The sequence below is a fragment of the Hyperolius riggenbachi genome, chromosome 6 (assembly GCF_040937935.1).
Source record: "Hyperolius riggenbachi isolate aHypRig1 chromosome 6, aHypRig1.pri, whole genome shotgun sequence".
Classification (NCBI taxonomy): domain Eukaryota; kingdom Metazoa; phylum Chordata; class Amphibia; order Anura; family Hyperoliidae; genus Hyperolius; species Hyperolius riggenbachi.
The window spans coordinates 351081937-351104071 of NC_090651.1; the positions used below are offsets into that span (position 1 = coordinate 351081937).

Genomic DNA, 22135 nt, shown 5'->3' on the forward strand with positions numbered 1-22135 from the left:
CTAGGGGTAAAAGTATTAGAGGCAGAGAATCAGCAGGACAGCCAGGCAACTGGTATTGTTTAAAAAGGAATAAATATGGCAGCCTTCTTATCCCTCTCTCTTCAGTTGTCCTGTAAGTGTACAGATCAGATATTGGTCGGTAGGAAGAGACAGACACAGCATTCGCTTCTGTTTGGTACCATTTATTAGTCATTAGGTAAAAGCTGAGAACAGGATAGGACGGACCCACGTTGGGATCCGAGCGCATACCCCCAACACGCAGAGCGGCGCAGCTGAGAAACCGCTGCAGGATGCTCCGATCATCTGTGCCAGCGACACACCTGCGTGACAAGCCTCAGGTAGAAGCTGCCCAACCGGATGCTTCTCACGCAGGGACTGTCCTCTGAGACAAAGAAAACCTGTCACCACACACGCCAGAGGCAATCCTATCCAATCACGAGGCTGCGGCTTAACAAACATGGCTGCTCTGTGATCTGGGATCGTCTACAAGGCCTGCGAAGGCTGCCGATCACTGATAACTGCCTGGTTACAACTCCAAGCAAAACACAGAGAACAAGTCCTAAAACTATCATTGTAACCAGGTATTAAGCCTCGTCTACACGTGCCGATAGTACTTATCAATCGAGTCGCTAATGCGGCTCGATTGATAACATCCGACAGGTCCGATTTTGTTGCAGCCGATTCCCTGCTCTTTCCCCACGAGGGGACAATGGCAGGAAATCGAGCGGAAGATAAGCAGCACTGGCGGGGACAAGCGGGAGATCGAATCCGACGCGCGGGCGAGTGGGGACGCGGAAGAAGCGATCCGGCAGCTAATCGAGCCGCCGGATCGCCCCGTGTAGACGAGGCTTTAAAGGAATACCGCGGTGAAAATAAATTGATGAGATAAACAATTGTATCTATCCTCCTCCTCCTAAAAATTCCTTTTTTTTTTTTTTTTTTTTTATAGATATCCCGCAGTTTTATTTTATATTTAAAATCTACATTTTAAGTTTTTACTGTGTCATCGCATTCATTGAAGTATGTCAGAGCTAAAATCTATGAACAGTTTACCCTTTTTATCTCTTTCCTGCTCAGGAAGCCATTTTCTGCCAGGAAAGTGTTTTATGGCTGTAATTCCTTATCAGTGAGGGTTAAGGCCCATACACACGTCGGATTTGCGCGAACGACGGGTCGTTTGAACGTTCCGTCGTTCGCACGTTTCCGCATGAAATCCGGCGTGTGTACAGACTATCGTTCGGGAGATAAGACTGGTTACCAGCGATCCGCCCGGCGGATCGTTGGTAACCAGTCTTATCTCCCGAACGATAGTCTGTACACACGCCGGATTTCATGCGGAAACGTGCGAACGACGGAACGTTCAAACGACCCGTCGTTCGCGCAAATCCGACGTGTGTATGGGCCTTTACACTATAGTCCAACTAAGTTCCAACTAGACAAACTGTTACTTGCATACCTAATGATTAACTCTTTCAGGCAGAGAAAAAAAAAAAAAAGTATCATCATCATAGGTGTGTGCTTGGCTCTATCTCATCATGTTATACGTCACCTCGATATTCCTTTAAGCAGACGTAAAATTTGAAATTTATAACAATTTCTTTCTCCAGAATACAGACAATGCTCAGAGGCGGAGCCACTATACCAGAATATTGATGGTCCTCAGAGGCAGAGCCGATAAACCAGCATAAAGTCAGGCCTTGGAGTAACTGCCATTCCAGACCTCGGAAGGAGCTGCTGCTATATCAGAATGCAGACAGTCCTCGTGGGCAGGGCTGCTATGCAGATGACAGACCTCGGAGGTGGATCTGCTGTACCAGAAGACAGACAAGATTTAGAGGAACTGCTATAACAGAAAGCAGGCAAGTCTGAGCTCAGAGCATGAGTTTGTTAAGCACAGCAATAAGCAGGGAGCATGGCGCACTTCGCAGCCAGATATGCTGCAATCAAGGAGCTGCCACTGGCATGTGCCAATGACCAACTCGTCCAGAAGAGTTTTGGGCAACATTGGTTTGATCTGTGCTCAGTCAAAAACACAAGGCTGAACAACACTGAAAGTGAAGGGTTAATGCTCGGACAGGTCCGACGTAAACAGAACATACGCGCTACAAAGTGCAAACATTAGTCTGGCATAATCAAGTCTATGCGCGTTAATAAAAACAGGAACATAAAAAATCTAAACGGTCCCAACCCTCCCAGCTAAGAGGGGAGACTCCGCCCACAGCGCCACCATCCCATGTGCAAATTATTCTACTACCGAAAGCTTTGTCGCCTCTCTCGCCATGCCGTCAGTGCAAAGGGTTAAATAAATACGGTATGCCATGGTTGGGGGGAGGGGGGAGTGCAGGCAGCAAATCGGTATGTGATTGGCGTCGCCGCAAAGGCCATGCTCTGTGAATAAGGGTAATGTGCGACCTCTCATCGTAACCCAATATGCCCCCCATGTACATGAAACTTCAAAAGGCGGGACCTAAACCGCAAGAAAAGCTAGAACTGTAATTTGCAAGATCGCCCCTAGAGGGCGGTGTCTGCCAGGAGCTACAAACAATTATTACCGTGCTGCCAGACGTCTAGCGAATTCGCAAAGAGATTCTCCCAGGGAAACCAGCAATTATCCACCAGGCCTGTTCAGGAAATTAAAGGAGGACTCCGTAACGACACGCCAGCAGGAACGGCAACTATAATTTATTCTATTTAAAAACTTTTTTGCCCGTCAGGCGAACATTCTCACTCTCACGCTATCCGATTCGCTTATCTAAAAAAAAAAAAAAGTATCAGCGGATAAAAAGACTAACCGGTTATTTACAGGATCAAGAACAATAGTGTTATCTTTAAGCACAATAGAATGCCAGGCAGAAGCAGTTTTTCACTATTAAAACAGGGCATGTGGTAAAGAATCTTGAAAATCCATTTAAACACGCCCCATGTCACACAGTGCATATTTCAAAGCAGGAGGAAAACCGTATTCGGAGATTGTATATATTGGGCGTAAGCAGGTGGATCCTAGCATTCTCCTTCAACTGGTGAATCCTGAAGGTGGATGCAACATACAAATATAGCAGAGGGTGCTACATAGAGCCAATCAGGTGACCTCAAGGTGCCACCCACATGCTAGTAACAGGGTGCTATGTATGCTGTGCAACAGATGGGGGCAGCACTGAGACACCGCTGCTCATCACCACAATACAGGCTCCACCCTGCCACAGACCAGCGTCCTACAGCAGCACTGGATCCCAATCAGCGCCCTACAAGCTCCCAGAATCCTTTGCTTCATCACAGAAGGCAGACATTATAGTGGTTTGCAGCAGACAGACTGATGTACACAACAGTCAGAAAGGCACTCTATCCCATGAGGGGCCCACCACACACCAAGGCATTACTGAGCCCCGAAATCCAAAACCGCATCTGTAAAAAAGAAAGTCATAAAAATACTAAAAGTAGCAGATTGTTAAAGACGAATAAAATCATCCAATCAGCAACAGACCGATCTGTACGACCCAACTGCGCAACCATACACTGCCAGATCCCGTCTGACACCAGTACAACCAGGAGTACCTATAGACCATGTACTTAACAGACCACACCCTCTTTTCTATACTGGCCCCTCCCATTTGGTATTTTTTTTGTCTCTAGTCTTCACATGGGTCGTATCAGATCATAGTGGGGTTAGGATACGGTTAATGATTTAGCTTTTGTGCAGTATCATATAACATCCCCACAATGTTCTGACCCAGGATTGCATCTCAATTCACCTTTTGTACACCCGCCTGATAGACATACATCTATACATTCAAACTGAGCCATGAGCACTTTTATACATCCCTCCAATATCACCAACTGCCCCTTACTGCTCCATATTTACCCCCTATATATACTCACCAACTTCCACTCAATATACCATACATTCACCTTTACATCAAACCTTTTCCAAATACTCCTGGAAGAATTTACTCCCAAACATAACCCCCAAATGCAAACATCCCATAATATGCACATATACCTTCCCTTAGCCCCTCCCTCACTCTCCAGACCCCGACGATGCTTGCCTCTCTGTCTTTCTCCTCCCCGTACGTAATCCCTCAATCCAAATATCCCATTATACATGCATACACCCCCTGTGATATCTCCTCCCCCCCCCCCCCCCCCAACTCTCCAAATCCCACAGTTCTTACCTCTCTGTGAGCCACCCAAATTTTAACACTTCAGTCTCCCCCCAACACACACACCTCAATACATTCCATACGACTCCCCTGTAGTACACCAGATTCACACACACCAGCATACATATAGAGCATACATTCCCAACTTTACCGTACCCGGTGCACCATTCTACAGTATGTGCGAGTGCACAGAGGGCACAACCTAAAAATAGCTAAAACTTCTTACTGAACCCCCAACTCACACATGCCATTACCATAAGCAGGTGGGATGAATGTAGCAGGGGGTGTGGCTTCAGGGAGGACATGTAGGTAGCTGTGATTGAGGAGCACGGCTCTTGGCTCCTCCCTGATCTCCCCGTACCCCCCCTCACCACCCATTCACTCTGCCAACCATACAGAGAAATAACAGAGGGTATTACAACGTGCAGAAGCGGTTGGTGGCAGACGCCGACCGGTTTCGGCAGACCGTGACACGTATGCTGAGTCAGCCTTGGAAGATGTGCAGAGAAAAGTCCGATGAGGAGACAAACATCAGATGGAAATAAAATCCTGGTTTGCCTTGGCACTGCTGGGTACGTAGAGAAATGCCAGAGATCAGGCCTGGCACAGCCGCCAATATGAGCGCAGGGGGTAAAGCAGCAGGTTGGCAGCATTATGTACACATATACACATTAGCTTATATATATATGTATAGATATACAGTCTCAGTATCGCTATGGCCAGTCCATGGGAGGGGGTTAATGTCTTTGCCGACCGTCATCCTTTCCTCTTATGATTGGCTATCAGCACCAGGGGTCTCGCGAAGAGCGGCCGCGGCACAGGCTGTCGCTGCGTTGCCAGGCGCTGTGTATGAGTGACAGGGCCTCTTCACACTTCTTCACAGAGGATTCACAGACCGGTTTGTGAGGAAGATCCACCTGAAATGACAGACGAATGTCAGACGCCTCCTGCAGTGCAACTCCAGCCACCACCACAGGGGGGCGATGCTCACCTGATAGATCGATTTCCAGGATGCCCCGACTATGGAGATGAAGCGCTCCAGTTCCTGCCGGCAGCTGAAGTAGACGACCCAGGGCGGGAGGAAGGTGCTGCACTCCTGCGCAAATTCCTGCAGGGAACACAAAGGTCGCATTATTCTCCTCTAATCTTTATTTTATTTTCTTACACCGTAGTGACAGCAGAATGCTGATTATTACTCAGCATATACACTTTTACGGTAATTTTCCTAGATTCAGCATCAGAAACCCTTCCTACATTATATATTGCTGTATATTGGTATGTAGCACTTCATAACTATCGGTTTATTGCTCGGTATTACAACATAGCACCCAAATGAATTTTACCTCCTTTTCTTCTCACAAATAGAGCTTTTTTTTGGGTGGTATTTGATTGCTGCTGTGCTTTTTTTTTTATTAAAAAAAGACATAAAATTAGTAAAAAAAATAATAAAAAAAAAAAAAACATACAGATAAGTCGATCGGCTTCCCCCTTAATTGGCCCTAGACTACGATACATATACTACAGGATACATACATGGACATATGGCTATGGCAAGGATTCGATTGTGAGCCCCTCTGAGGGACAGTTAACCACCCTGGCGTTCTATTTAAATTGCCAGGGTGGCAGCGGCAGGGTTTTTTCAACGTCATTTTGTTTTCGTGCTGCCAACTAAAAGTTGGCAGCATAAAAGCCCACTAGAGGGCGCACAAGGTGCGCCCTTCTGATCGCTTTCGGCGATCACAAGTAACAATAAATCCCGTGGAGAGCGGGATTTCTTGTTAGGCTTACCCCGTCGCCATGGCGACGATCGGGATGACGTCATGGACGTCAGACGCCTCCGATCCAACCCTTTGCGATGCCTGAAAGTGTTTGGTCCAGGCAGCGCAGGGCTCGGGGCCTCTTCCACCGCTGCACGCAGCGGATCGCCGCTAAGCGGCGGCGATCGAAGACCACACGCAGCTAGCAAAGTGCTAGCTGCGTGTGGCGCAGTTTATTTGGTGTCAATCGGCCCAGCAGGGCCAGAGATATCAGCCTCGGCGGCATACCGCCAGGAAGGTTAAGAGACAACACTTTACTCTATATATAGTGTTGACATCTTACGCATCACTGCAGTAACATGCCGATTAAAAAAAACAGTCTGCCAGCTCAAATCTCGACGCTTGTGAGATGACGCCATATGGTGCCACTGAGAGCTGATCTCCCGCCGCCATTCTGCGTTAGGCAGTTTTAGAATCAATCATCAAAATGATGGAAAGAAATAAGTATGGAGAAGGCATAGAACAGCTCATTATCCAAAGCATACCACATCATCCGTAAAACATGGTGGAGGCAATTTATAGGGCTTGGGCATGCATGGCTGCCAGTGGCAATGGGACACTAGTGTTTATTGATGATGTAACACAGGACAGAAGCAGCTGATTGAATTCTGAGGTGTTCAGAGACATTCTGTCTGCTCAAATCCAGCTAGATGTAGTCAAATTGATTGGGCGCTGTTTCATGATACAGACGGACAATGACCCAAAACACACAGCCAAAGCAACCCAGGAGTTTATTAAAGCAAAGAAGTAGAAAATAATTGAATGGCCAAGTCAGTCACCTGATCTTAACCTCCCTGGCGGTTTATTTATTTTGCCAGGGAGGCTGCGGGAGGGTTTTTTTTAAATTAAAAAAAAAAATATTTCATGCAGCCAACTGAAAGTTGGCTGCATGAAAGCCCACTAGAGGGCGCTCCGGAAGCGTACTTTCGATCGCCTCCGGCAATCGAAAGTAACAAGATAGGCCGCAATGAGCGGCCTATCTTGTTTCGCTTTCCTCGTCGCCATGGCGACGAGCGGAGTGACGTCATGGACGTCAGTCGACGTCCTGACGTCAGAGCCGCCCGATCCAGCCCCTAGCGCCGGCCGGAACTGTTTGTTCTGGCTGCGCTGGGCTCGGGCGGCTGGGGGGACCCTCTTTCGCCGCTGCACGCGGCGTATCGCCGCGGAGCGGCGGCGATCGGGCAGCACACGCGGCTGGCAAAGTGCCGGCTGCGTGTGCTGCTTTTTTCAGAATGAAAATCGGCCCAGCAGGGCTCAGCTCGGGATTACCGCCAAGGAGGTTAAAGGGACTCCGAGCTCAGAAAAAAAAGGAAAGTTGTACTCACCAGGGGCTTTTTCCAGCCCAGTGCTGGTCGGGAGGTCCCACGCCGGCGTCCTGGCTCCTCTCCTTCTCCCCGCTCCGGAATGGCTGGCAGGCCGCAGCCCGGGCGACACTCTCCCGAGTGTCGGGCTGCTTCTTCCGCATATGACGCGGATTACGTCACACGCCGGCCGCCTCGCGTCATCACGGCGGCCGGCGTGAAAGTACTGCGCATGCGCGAACAAAGCGCGCATGCGCAGTACTTTCACGCCGGCCGCCGTGATGACGCGAGGCGGCCGGCGTGTGACGTAATCCGCGTCATATGCGGAAGAAGCAGCCCGACACTCGGGAGAGTGTCGCCCGGGCTGCGGCCTGCCAGCCATTCCGGAGCGGGGAGAAGGAGAGGAGCCAGGACGCCGGCGTGGGACCTCCCGACCAGCACTGGGCTGGAAAAAGCCCCTGGTGAGTACAACTTTCCTTTTTTTTCTGAGCTCGGAGTCCCTTTAACCCAACTGAGCATACATTTCACTTTCTGAAGACTAAACTTCTTACAGAAAGGTCCACAAACAAACAACAACTGAAAGCCGCTGCAGTAAAGGCCTGGCAGAGCATTAAAGAGACACTGAAGCAAAAAAAAAAAAAAAAAATTATGATATCATGATTTGTATGTGTAGCACAGTTAAGAAATAAAACATTAAGATTAGATACATCAGTGTAATTGTTTCCAGTACAGGAAGAGTTAAGAAACTAGTTATCTCTATGCAAAAAAGCCATTAATCTCTACGACTTTCAAAGTCCTGGAGAGGGCTGTCTTCTGACTTTTATTATCTTAACTATAAGTGAACAGTTTTCTTTTTATCTGCTAGAGGAGAGCTCATTACTTCACAGACTGCTCTGAAAGACTCATTTTGAATGCTGAGTGTTGTGTAATCTGCACATATTATAGAATGATGCAATGTTAGAAAACACTATATACCTGAAAATAAAAATATGATAATATTTTCTTTGCTGCTAATCTTCTAGTAATTATTCATAGTACACAACCAATTCACTATATCATATTTTTTTCACTTCAGTATCTCTTTAAAAGGCAGGAAACCCAGCATCTGGTGATGTCCATGAGCTCAAGAGACTTCAGGCTGTCATAGCCAGAAAAGGGTTTTCAACCGAGTATTTGAAATTAACATTTTTTCCAGTTAATTTGTCCAATGACTTGAGTTGCCTCACGTTTTTGTGCAATCACTTTGTTCACCCCACTGAATTAAAGCTGCACTTCACCTGCATCTGAGTTGTTTCATTTAAAATTCATTGTAGTAATGTACAGAGCCAAAATTAGAAGAAAAAAAAAGTTGTCTGTCCAAATATTTATGGACCTAACTGGATGTAATCTGTCTCTAGAACACGTTACCCCATTAGCAAGCTTCAATAGAGTCATCTTGTTAGAGATAACTGCATGGGGGGGCGTGGCCAGCAGCCGAGGAAGATGGACGCGTGCTAGCCTTGTCCTGCACCTCCCGGCCGCATTAGATCCCAGCACGCCTACAGCAGACCTGCTCCAGCCGGCTCACCCGAACGGCAAAGCTCCCTAGCCCTCTCAGAGCACGAATGGGCGGCCGCCGCACCGGCAAACAGAACGGAGGAGACGCATCTCAGCCTCCCTCCACAAACAGCACTCCGCCCAAGATGGCGTCCGGGCAGCAGCAGCGCGCAGAGTCTCCAGCCCATGCTTCTGACGACAACAGCAGCGTCGCCTCAAGTCAATCGGTGGACCGCAGAAAGAAGCTCACTACCACACCTAAAGGTACCGGGGGCACAACTGCACGGGACAGGGCTCTATTGGAACAGTTTGAGGCAATTCTGCAGCGCAGATTAGATGAGGCCTCCATACATATCACATCCCAATTAAAGAGGGAGATCAGAGAGCTGGGAAAACGCACTAATGATCTTGAGCAAAGGATGGATAAAACCACAGTAGTTCTGGATGCACATGAAAAAGATATAGAAACAGTACAAGCAGATGTACAGTTCTCACATCTAAAAATGGAGGACTTTGAAAACAGGGCCCGGCGCTGCAACCTCAGGATCCGCGGGATCCCGGAAACAGTGACTGACCTCCAATCTACAGTTACTGCTCTCTTCCAGGAGCTGAACCCGTCTATACCCATCGACAGATTGGAGTTTGATCACATTCACAGGGCCCTCACCCCACTTAAAGAGAAGGGTCCTCCTCGTGATGTGATAGTGAAGCCTACTTTCTATAATACAAAAGAGGCCCTCCTGAAGGCAGCCCGTGATAAGGCCGATCCCGTATTCCAAGGCTACAGCTACCATCTCTTTGCAGACCTGGCCCCAGCCACAATCCAGCGCAGACGAGCAATGAAGCCTTTCCTACAAATACTGCTGGCACATAAGGTGAAATACAAATGGGGATTCCCCTTTAAACTGATGTTTACGTATCAAAACAAGCATATCACTGCTGCTTCACCTGAGGAAGTTCAACGAAAGTTTGAACTGTTACAGCTCAGCTTACCTGCTGGATCCCCTGCTCACAGTCAACATTCTAGCCGCTCTGAACCTCTCTGGGAAACAGTTAAATCTCGCCGCACTACTTCTAGACGAGATGCGACCTCACCCTCTCCTTCTAGAATGTCCGACCCAGGATGACTGTTTTACTTTTCCCTGCGAGATTGTCAATTTGATCTTAGTCCCTTTTCTTAATCTCAGTTTAAATATACCAGTTCATAAGTATGCTTGGAAAACAACGGACTTGCTGCTTACTTAATCTTGCCACTGACTCTAGTCCAGAGGCATGATATATAGAAACCTGATCCCACGGATAACTCAGGAATTGTACAGAAACACCAGAAGGGACATTGCCTGCCCACTATTTTTCCTGTCGATCCTCCTGGTTAAAAAGTATCACCTTAACATGCCTTTTAGCTCCTGATTAACCTTTTCCTTCCCTCAGGTGATGCTGGATCCGGATCTATATATACACTGTCCGTTGTATTTTACATTTTAGGTTGGAGCCTGTTCTGTTTTTTGTAGGCGTTTAAACTACGATATCTTTCTGTTTTAACAAACTATGCGGCTGGGGGAGGTCGCCGACCCCCTGCCATGTTTTTGGCTTTACTCTCAGCATTGCTGAGCGTGCTTTTGACTTTCCCTGCGCTCTTAAAGCGCAGGGCCAGTCACTCTCAGGTATTCTCAGGCCTCCCTCTGTTTGGCCTCCAACTAGGGGGACGCCTTCATCAAACTCTTCTTCACTACTCTTACCTAGTTTCTTATCCTTTGTTTCTTCAACTTTCTCTATTTCTTCACTGTCCTCTGGGGCCCTCTTTCTTCCTTTGGTATGATATCAATTTGGTTATAGAGTCATTTATCTGGTACAATGGCAACGCATAATGATATAGAAGGCTTAACCATAATTTCACATAATGTGCAAGGTTTCAATGCTCCACAGAAAAGAGCCAAGGCATTCCGTTATTACAAGTCCTGTAAGGCGGACATTGTCTGCCTACAGGAAACCAGATTCTCAGTGTCTTCCCACCCCTCTTTTCTCAGTTATCATTACCCACTGACCTATAGTTCTCGGGCGCGTGAGAAAGTGAGGGGGGTTACAATAGCATTCCGCAGAGGACTACCCTTTAAATGTATAACCCAAATCTCCGACCCAACCGGGAGATATGTGCTGTTGGTAGGGACCCTGGGAGATGTTCCCTTGACATTAGTGTCATATTATGCACCTAATAGATTCCAGGAACGGTTTCTTTCTCACCTAGTTCAGGTTATCAATAGTCATAAAGTGGGCACTCTCATATTGTGCGGGGATACCAACTCAGTACTAGATGAAAAGCTAGACAGGTCTAAACCAACACCCCAGACTACCTTACCCCAGACCCCTGGAGCCCCATGCCCATCGGTCATATATTCTTTATTTCGTTCTCAAAACTTACATGATGCCTGGAGGGAGGTAAACCCTACCACGCGAGATTATACATTTTATTCCAACCCCCACGGCAGCTTTTGCAGGATAGACCACTTGTTTCTGTCTCAACAACTACTCCCAAATATAGTTAAATCCAAAATATTAGCAGTCCCTTGGTCAGACCATAGCCCCCTGTTTACACAACTTTCCTCCCTGGTTCCCAGGAAGTCTAGTTTCAAGTGGCGAATGAACGATTCACTGTTCTCTGATCCAACAACTTTAGATAAAATTCACTCCTATTTGGAGGAATATTTGGACGAGAACGGTGAATCTGTTTCTTCTCCTGTGATCCTTTGGGAAGCACTGAAAGTGACAGTACGCGGCCGCATAATAGGCCTAGCCTCCCACATTAAAAAACAACGCCAGAAAGAGGTCGCGGAGCTGACAACCAAGTTTGAGGCAGCAGAAGCAGCCTGGAAAAAGACCCCTTCCACTCAATTGAAGCAAGAAAGGGATGCGCTTCGGGTGCAGCTAGATTCCAAATTGACTGATGCAGCCGAAAAATGCCTTAGATGGCAACAAAATAGATACTACAGATGGGCTAATAAGCCTCATACATTGCTAGCCAATAAACTGAAAAATAGGATCTATAGACCCCCTACAACAATGGTCCGCTTACCTACAGGTCAAACCACCTCAGACCCACTCAAAATCACTGATGGCTTCCATAACTTCTTAAGCAAGCTGTACGCACAGACGCACCCTCCCTCACCTTCAGATATTAAATCCTTTTTAGACTCGGTCCCACTCCCACAAATTCCTACGGACTCTATAGAATCCCTTAATGGAGATATAACATTAGACGAAATACTGGAAGCCATCAAAACAATCAAAACTTCTAAAACCCCAGGGCCTGATGGCTTCTCTGGCTTATTCTACCAAAAAATTTGCTACAGCACTGGGACCTCTGCTAGTCTCACTTTTTAATGCCTATAAGAGAGGCCAGACCCCCCATACTAGTTCCCTGCAAGCCAACATAGCAATGCTTCCTAAGACGGAGCAGGAGCCTCTAGATCTCCAACAATTCAGACCTATATCCCTGCTGAATATAGACAATAAATTACTAGGAAAGGTTCTGGCCACCCGAATAAATACGTTTTTAGCAAACATAATCCATAAAGACCAAACCGGTTTTGTACCAGGGCGCCAGGCCTCTGATGCTACGTTACGAGCACTCCAAGTATTTGAGTTATTACACTCCAGGAAAATAGAGGGTATGTGTCTCTCCCTTGATATTTACAAGGCCTTCGACACAGTCTCTTGGGAATACTTATTTGCAGTGTTGAATAAGTGGGGGCTAGATGGCTCTTTCTCTTCTTGAGTAAGAATTTTGTATTCCAATCCCTCAGCCAGCATTCATTATGCAGGTCAAACATCTCCCCTCTTTCAGATAAATAGAGGTACTAGACAAGGGTGCCCGTTGTCCCCTATCCTTTTCATCATGGCCATGGAGCCCTTGGCAACTGCCATCCGACAGAACAATGGAATTTCAGGGGTAGAATTGACAGGTATCCACCACAAACTCAACCTATTTGCGGATGATTTATTAACCACTTCCCGACCGCCCACTACACAGGGGCGGCGGGGAAGTGGAGCCCTGCAGGACGGCCTCACCCACAGAGGCGGCAGTCCATTTAAGGGCATGGGCGGAGCGATCGCGTCATCCGTGACGCGATCCTCCGCCCGGGATCGAAGCACGGGCATTTTGTCTCCGCTCGCCGGCCACTTAGCAGAGCCGGCGAGCGGCGGAATCCGCAGGATCCACCAATCAGGGAGTATAAGGCACTTTGTTAGGTAAACAAAGTGCCTTATACGTGCTTCCTCCTCGCCTCGTGGTCTCATTGTTGCAGAGACCACCAGCGAGGAGGAACCACTTGTAAGTGACATAGCTACACTGTGTTTTTTGCCCTCAGCCTCCCTGATCACCCACCCCAGCCTTCCTACCCCCCCTGATCACCCCAGCAGACCCCTGCCCATCACCCTTGCACCCCTGTAAAACCCCCACCCCCCCCACCTGCCACTAACTAGCGACGCTGCCCCTTAGTTTAGGTCCCTAACTGCCTCCTAGTCACCCCTGATCCCCCCCCCCCTACCTTTAGATCACCCCCACACCCCATCCCAGACTACCCCCCTGTATACTGTATACATCTGTATACAGCTACATTACCCTCTGATCCCCCTCTGATCACCTGTCTATCACCTGTCCATCAGCCCTCAGCACCCCCACCCATCAGAGCAGACCCTAACTGCCCCGCGGGGGTAACCGATCACCTGCCCAGGCCCTCGATTGCCCTCGTACCCCCCTTCTGATTACATCCCCTGCTGTTTGTTTACATCTGTCCTCCCCAGCAATCACTAACTGATCTTTGATCAGTAACCCCCTGTGTCTGCCTCTCATCAGATCAGGACTCAGTCTGCCCCGTGCAGGCTCCTGATCAAACCCCCACCCCCTCAAATCGCCCTCAGACCCCCCCCCTAATCACCGTCCAAGTGCATTGTATTTGACTGTGCTGCGCTTGTATTCGATTGTGCTGCGCTTGTATTCAATTGTGGTGTAATTGTATTTGATTGTCCCGTGATCGGCTTCGATTGCCCCGTGATTGTTTGATTGCCTGAGACCCCACTTCCCGCCACACCCAACCCCACCCTCCCCCCCACCACACCCAACCCCACCCCACCACCTCCAACCACCACCTTCCGAGTGCATCAGATTTGCTTGTGCTGTGATTGGAGTCGATTGTGCTGTAATTGTATTTGATTGTCCCGTGATCGACTTCGATTGCCCCGTGATTGTTTGATTGCCTGAGACCCCACTTCCCGCCACACCCAATCCCACCCTCCCCCATCACCTTCCGAGTGCATCAGATTTGATTGGGCTGTGATTGGAGTCGATTGTGCTGTAATTGTATTTGATTGTCCCGTGATCGGCTTCGATTGCCCCGTGATTGTTTGATTGCCTGAGACCCCACTTCCCGCCACACCCAATCCCACCCTCCCCCCATCACCTTCCGAGTGCATCAGATCTGCTTGTGCTGTGATTGGAGTCGATTGTGCTGTAATTGGATTTGATTGTCCCGTGATTGTTTGATTGCCTCTGAGACCCCACTTCCCACCAACCCCAATACCTCTCAAATACTCCCTTTTTGCTAGGTAGGTGCTCTTTTTTTCTGGGTAGTCTCGGAGGAAAACCCCATAAATTTAGCAATCCAAAATGGCAAGAAGGGGGCTTTCCGATGACGAGGTATACAGGTACATGGACCAGTCGGATGAGTTCTTTTGGGAAGAATCATCCGTCGAATCTTCCGGGTCCGATTTTGAACCTGTAGAAAGCAGTGGTTCCCTGACCGATACTGATGACGAGGCTATGGTCCCGGCTAGAGCCAGGCGTACCAGACCCCAAGTCGTTAGACCGCAGGTGGCGCAGGATCCGCCTCAAGGGCAGCAGGGTGGTGCTAGCGCTGTTGATAGTTTTCTTGGTGAGGCAGGCACCAGCAGCGCAGCATCTCCTGGACTTAGTGCCAGTGCTTCCGTAGACCCTGACGAAGTGGTGAGCGTCAGCATGGAAGTTGAAACTGGTACGGTGGCAAGTGCAGTAGTACCCCCGTCGCAGCCACCAAGAAGAAGACGGGCCCGTAGTACCCATAGACTCCCAGAGGTGCTGGCACAACCAGATTGGCAATCCCCTGATTCCGCCGCACCCGTAGTGCCCCCTTTCACCGCCCAGTCTGGAGTCCAGGTGGCGACAGCTCATCTAGGAACGGCCCTAGACTTTTTGCAGCTGTTCATCACCCAGGTTCTCTTGGACTTAATTGTGGTTGAGACCAACCGTAAAGCCACACAATTCATCACCGAGCACCCGGAGAGCATGTATGCCCAGCCTTTCGGGTGGAAACCAGTCCAAGTTTCCGACATTAAAATCTTTTTGGCCCTTATCCTTCACTTGGGACTAATGAAACAGAATGTACTGCGGTCGTATTGGTCTACGAACCCAGTAAATCATGTTCCCTTGTACCCTGCTGCCATGTCCAGGACACGATTTGAGTCCATCCTGCGCTTCCTGCACTTCAACGACGACAAAACCTGTCATGAAAAGGGCCACCCTGCTTATGACCGGCTCCACAAAATTCGGCCCCTCATAGACCACCTGTCATCAACATTTGCAGATGCTTATATCCCTGAACAGAACATCTGCGTAGACGAGTCCCTCTTACGCTTTACCGGGCGCCTTGGCATCAAACAGTACATCCAAAGCAAGCGCGCCCGGTATGGGGTGAAACTGTATAAGCTCTGTGAAAGGGCCACAGGCTATACATGTCGTTTTAGGGTCTATGAGGGAAAAGACTCAAAATTGGAGCCGGTCGGATGCCCTGACTACCTGGGGAGCAGTGGAAAGGTTGTGTGGGACTTGGTGTCACCCTTGTTCCAGAAGGGGTACCATCTTTTTGTGGACAATTATTACACAAGTGTGGCCCTCTTTCAGCACTTAAAGTTAGAAGGAATCCGATGCTGTGGCACTGCGCGGCCTAGTCGCCAGGGCTTCCCCCAACGGCTCGTTACCACCAGACTTTTACGGGGGCAGAGGGTCGCCTTGCGTACTGAAGACCTGCTCGCGGTGAAATGGAGGGACAAGAGGGACGTTTACTTTCTGTCCACCATTCACACAGACACGACAGTCCAAATTCAACGGGCAACTGCGGTCATTGAAAAGCCCCTTGTCGTCCACGAATATAATGTCAACATGGGAGGGGTGGACTTCAATGACCAGAGGTTAGCGCCCTATTTAGTTACCCGGAAAACAAGACGCTGGTATAAGAAAGTGTCTTTTTATCTGATTCAATTGGCAGTTTACAACAGCTTTGTTCTCTACAGTAAGGCTGGGAGAACTGGATCTTTCCTCCAATTTCAGGAAGAGATCATTATGGACATCCTGTATCCAGGAGGTGCCAGGCCCCCCCCCCCCCCCCAGATGCAACTAGCCGACTGCATGGAAGGCATTACGCCTATCAGCTTCCGTGTGCCCCAGGTCAACGCATCCGAAGAAAACGTTGCCGTGTCTGCAGCAGGGCTGGAACAAGGAGTGACACCGTTTATTATTGTCCCCGCTGTCCTGACCAGCCTGGTCTATGCGTAGGGCCGTGTTTTGAGAGGTACCACGAGCAGGTACACTATTAGAACCTAGGGAACTCCAGACACAGGAGTAGGCACACACTCAGTGGTCTTTCGCACATTGTCGCAGGGAGAGGAGAGGTAAGCTTGAAGACCAAACGGGTAAGCATAAAAATGGGAAGAAGGATCGGTTTCCATGCTTGATATTGCTGATCTGTCCTGGGTTGGCGATATAAGACGGCATGTTTGAATTTCCCTTGAGTGTGGACACCCCCGGTTTATATGTGATTTGGGCCTATGATGATGCTTTAATGCCACACAGAGTCATCTCTATTGGCAGGCATATTGCTGTATCCTACAGGCATAATGCTGTATACTAAAGTTCTGAGGCCCAGTCACATAAGTTGGTGGCTCACCCTGAGTGCAGGGTGGCACGGGGTGTCTCTCTCCTGAGGTTATCACTGCCATTGATGTGGAGGAAGATCTGCCATTGATGTGGAGCAAGGTATGTTTGCCGTTCATTTTTCCTTTCAGCCCAGAGTGCATTACTTGTATACCCAATATAAGGAGTATAGCAGAAACTCCTAATACTGGCCATACATGTAATGATTGCAGAGACCCTAAAATGCCAGGACAGACTCCACAAATGACCCCATTTTGGAAAGAGGACACCCTAAAGTATTATGTGAGGTGCACGGTGAGTTCATAAAAGATTTTAGTTTTTGTCACAAGTTAGCAGAATTTTTTTTTTTTTTAACAAAGTGTCATTTTCCGTTAACTTGTGACAAAAAATAAAATTTTCAATGACCTCACCATTCCCCTCATGGAATACCTTGTTGTGTATTCTTTCCAAAATGGAGTCATTTGTGGGGTTTGTTAACTGTCCTGGCAAGTGGGCGGGGTGCTAAATTTTGAGCACCCCTGTAAAGCCTAAAGGTACTCATTGGACTCTGGACCCCTTAGCGCAGTTAGGGTGCAAAAAGGTGCCACACATGTGGTATCGCCGTACTCGGGAGAAGTAGTACAATGTGTTTTGGGGTGTATTTTTACATATACCCATGCTGGGTGGGAGAAATACCTCTGTAAATGACAATCTTTTGATTTTTTTACACACAATTGTCCATTTACAGAGTTATTTCTCCCACCCAGCATGGGTATGTGTAAAAATACACCCCAAAACACATTGTACTACTTCTCCCGAGTACGGCGATACCACATGTGTGGCACTTTTTTGCACCCTAACTGCGCTAAAGGGCCCAAAGTCCAATGAGTACCTTTAGGATTTCACAGGTCATTTTGCGGAATTTGATTTCCAGACTCCTCCTCACGGTTTAGGGCCCCTAAAATGCCAGGGCAGTATAGGAACCCCACAAATGACCCCATTTTAGAAAGAAGACACCCCAAGGTATTCTGTTAGGAGTATGGTGAGTTCATAGAAGATTTTATTTTTTGTCAAAAGTTAGCGGAAAATTGATTTGTATTGTTTTTTTCACAAAGTGTCATTTTCCGCTAACTTGTGACAAAAAATAAAATCTTCTATGAACTCACCATACTCCTAACGGAATACCTTGGGGTGTCTTCTTTCTAAAATGGGGTCATTTGTGGGGTTCCTATACTGCCCTGGCATTTTAGGGGCCCTAAACCGTGAGGAGTAGTCTGGAAATCAAATTCCGCAAAATGACCTGTGAAAGCCTAAAGGTGCTCATTGGACTTTGGGCCCTTTAGCGCAGTTAGGGTGCAAAAAAGTGCCACACATGTGGTATTGCCGTACTCGGGAGAAGTAGTACAATGTGTTTTGGGGTGTATTTTTACACATACCCATGCTGGGTGGGAGAAATACCTCTGCAAATGACAATCTTTTGATTTTTTTACACACAATTGTCCATTTACAGAGATATTTCTCCCACCCAGCATGGGTATGTGTAAAAATTCACCCCAAAACACATTGTACTACTTCTCCCGAGTACGGTGATACCACATGTGTGGCACTTTTTTGCACCCTAACTGCGCTAAAGGGCCCAAAGTCCAATGAGCACCTTTAGGCTTTCACAGGTCATTTTGCGGAATTTGATTTCCAGACTACTCCTCACGGTTTAGGGCCCCTAAAATGCCAGGGCAGTATAGGAACCCCACAAATGACCCCATTTTAGAAAGAAGACACCCCAAGGTATTCCGTTAGGAGTATGGTGAGTTCATAGAAGATTTTATTTTTTGTCAAAAGTTAGTGGAAAATGACACTTTGTGAAAAAAACAAAAAAAAACAATTTTCCGCTAACTTTTGACAAAAAATAAAATCTTCTATGAACTCGCTATGCTACTAACGGAATACATTGGGGTGTCTTCTTTCTAAAATGGGGTCATTTGTGGGGTTCCTATACTGCCCTGGCATTTTAGGGGCCCTAAACCGTGAGGAGTAGTCTGGAAATCAAATTCCGCAAAATGACCTGTGAAATCCTAAAGGTACTCATTGGACTTTGGGCCCTTTAGCGCAGTTAGGGTGCAAAAAAGTGCCACACATGTGGTATCGCCGTACTCAGGAGAAGTAGTACAATGTGTTTTGGGGTGTATTTTTACACATACCCATGCTGGGTGGGAGAAATAAATCTGTAAATGGACAATTGTGTGTAAAAAAAATTAACAAATTGTCATTTACAGAGATATTTCTCCCACCCAGCATGGGTATGTGTAAAAATACACCCCAAAACACATTATACTACTTCTCCTGAGTACGGCAATACCACATGTGTGGCACTTTTTTGCAGCCTAACTGCGCTAAGGGGTCCAAAGTCCAATGAGCACCTTTAGGCTTTACAGGGGTGCTTACAATTTAGCACCCCCCAAAATGTCAGGACAGTAAACACACCCCACAAATGACCCCATTTTGGAAAGTAGACCCTTCAAGGTATTCAGAGAGGGGCATGGTGAGTCCGTGGCAGATTTCATTTTTTTTTTGGTGCAAGTTAGAAGAAATGGAAACTTTTTTTTTTTTTTTTTCGTGTCACAAAGTGTCATTTTCCGCTTACTTGTGACAAAAAATAATATCTTCTATGAACTCACTATGCCTCTCAGTGAATACTTTGGGATGTCTTCTTTCCAAAATGGGGTCATTTGGGGGGTATTTATACTATCCTGGAATTCTAGCCCCTCATGAAACATGACAGGGGGTCAGAAAAGTCAGAGATGCTTGAAAATGGGAAAATTCACTTTTTGCACCATAGTTTGTAAACGCTATAACTTTTACCCAAACCAATAAATATACGCTGAATGGGGTTTTTTTTTATCAAAAACATGTTTGTCCACATTTTTCGCGCTGCATGTATACAGAAATTTTACTTTATTTGAAAACTGTCAGCACAGAAAGTTAAAAAAAATCATTTTTTTGCCAAAATTCATGTCTTTTTTGCTGAATATAATAAAAAGTAAAAATCGCAGGAGCAATTAAATAGCACCAAAAGAAAGCTTTATTAGTGACAAGAAAAGGAGCCAAAATTCATTTAGGTGGTAGGTTGTATGAGCGAGCAATAAACCGTGAAAGCTGCAGTGGTCTGAATGGAAAAAAAGTGGCCGGTCCTTAAGGGGTAGAAAGCCCTAGGTCCTCAAGTGGTTAATATTTATCACTAAACCAGAATCCTCTCTCCCAGAACTTATGTCCCTATTAGCCAGATTCTCCAAGATCTCAGGGCTCCAGGTCAACACCGCCAAATCTAAACTCCTCAATATCACCCTATCTCCCAGCACAAGCAAATCTTTAAAAACTCAGTTCCCCTTTTTATGGTCAGATACTTTTATTGATTACCTGGGAATAAAACTGACGGCCTCTCATCAAGCGTTATTTCGACACAACTATTACCCTCTAGCAAAATCAATCACCCATTCCTTAGCACAATGGTCTTCATATAATCTCTCCTGGTTGGGTCGGATAAATTCCATAAAAATGACGCTCCTTCCTAAGATCCTCTATTATTTCAGGTTGTTACCGACCCACGTCCCTCCTCACTTTCTCAGGATGCTACAGAGCAAATTAAACAGTTTCATTTGGAATAAGTCCCGCCCCAGAGTTCCTAAAGCGACACTTTATGCGCATAGGAGGGATGGAGGCCTGGGGGTTCCCAACCTTGCCAACTATTATCGAGCAGCACAGCTGAATCACCTCATCTCCCTTTATAAAGGGTCCAGGATGCCCACGTGGACTCTATTCGACATCCCGACAGCTGCTCCCCAATCGATCCAAACCCCTGTCTGGCTCCCCAAGAAGCTTCGCCCCAAGAATCTAAGCGTAATTATGCAACACTGTCTAACAGTCTGGGACACGGTACGCTATTCTTCAGGTTTGATGTCACCCACTTTACCATTGGTATCCTTTATAGACAACCCGCTATTTACTCCAGCACACGACAACCCCAGGAGTTTTAAATGGTGGAGGGATCGGGGATTGGAGCAAGTTAAAGCTCTGACCAATAGCTCAGGCATATTGACCTGGGATAATCTCAGCGAAAAATACCAAATTCCGGCAACAGAAAGATTTCGTTACATGCAATTAAGCCACTGGCTGAAATCTTTACTTCCACCCCAGACACAATTTCCTCTTACTATGACCAGATTTGAGAGATATTGCGCTTCAGATCCCTTTGCCAAGGGAGCAATATCGGAAATATACGCTTTACTTAATGACCCACCCCAATACTTCCGCCACGGATATGTACAAAGATGGGAATCTGATCTGGGTAGCACAAAAACTAAAGAGGAGTGGGGAAAGATATGGGACACAACTCCTAAACTCTCTCTTAATCTAGCACTGGTCGAATCAGCCTATAAGGTGATGCTACGATGGTACTGGGTACCCTCCAGACTCCGACATCTCTCCCAATCTAACACTGGTAACTGTTTTCGAGGCTGTGATACTAAAGGTGACATGTTACACACCTTTTGGCAATGCCCCATGCTCTCAAGGTTCTGGTCTCGGGTGTACAGATTGCTCAGATCACTGTTCAACAAATCAGTTGCTAAAGACCCATGGTCTGCTCTCTTGCACTCCAGACTAGAAACACTTAATAAACCTCAAAACATTCTGGCTAACTTTATTTTCGTGGCAGCTTCTCAAGTAATAGCACGAGCATGGAGGACCCAGTTTGTTTCATTTGAGGAACTGAAGAATAGAGTAACAAATTTTATGATTCAAGAGCAGATGGCTGGAGTACTGGAAGATAAGATGGAGAGACATTACAAAACATGGAATCCTTGGCGCTCATATTACAGCTTGCCTCAAATTACATAGGCAATCACTGATTACCCTTATGCACATTGCTCTCTTGCAATGGATAGGAAGCTAAAAGAGGGCCCCAGATACCCTCAGCTCTTCTTTCTCCCTTTTTACTTTCTTTCCTACTTTTCTGTCTTCTCTTTTCTTCTACTTTGAAGGGACCCTTCCCCTTCAATCTTTATCTGTGGGTTTTAGCGCCCGATTTAGCTATGTTAAATTTAAAAGTCGATGGAAAACAGCACCTTGTCAGACGATGTTACTTTGGTGTAGATGTGAGCCTTTGGCTAGACTGTTGTGCTGATCCACCAACTTATAATATGCACATCATCATGTTTAGTTTGTTCTGTGCTAAGTCTGCAACAGATGACATACTGTATTGTGAAAATTTCAATAAAATTTTTTGAAAGAGAGATAACTGCATGGAATTGACCTCAGTCGGCAGAACTCATAGTGCTGTAATTTCTTGGAATGCTTTAGACCAACATCTAGACAGAAAATAGAGAAACT

General features: G+C 47.0%; 1 protein-coding gene across 4 annotated transcripts in view; it reads right to left on the reverse strand.

Annotated features, from left to right (window-relative positions):
* Positions 1–4151: 4151 nt before the first annotated feature.
* PLEKHM2 (pleckstrin homology and RUN domain containing M2) overlaps positions 4152–22135 on the reverse strand; it is a 68169-nt gene continuing 50185 nt past the window's right edge. For all 4 annotated transcript variants that reach the window (XM_068241654.1, XM_068241657.1, XM_068241655.1 and 1 more), the window contains 2 exons: positions 5149–5265; positions 4152–5074 (listed from right to left, as the gene is read on the reverse strand). In XM_068241654.1, coding sequence (XP_068097755.1) covers positions 4940–5074; positions 5149–5265 — 252 coding nt within the window. In that variant the 3' untranslated portion in view covers positions 4152–4939. The remainder of the gene's footprint in view (positions 5075–5148; positions 5266–22135) is intronic.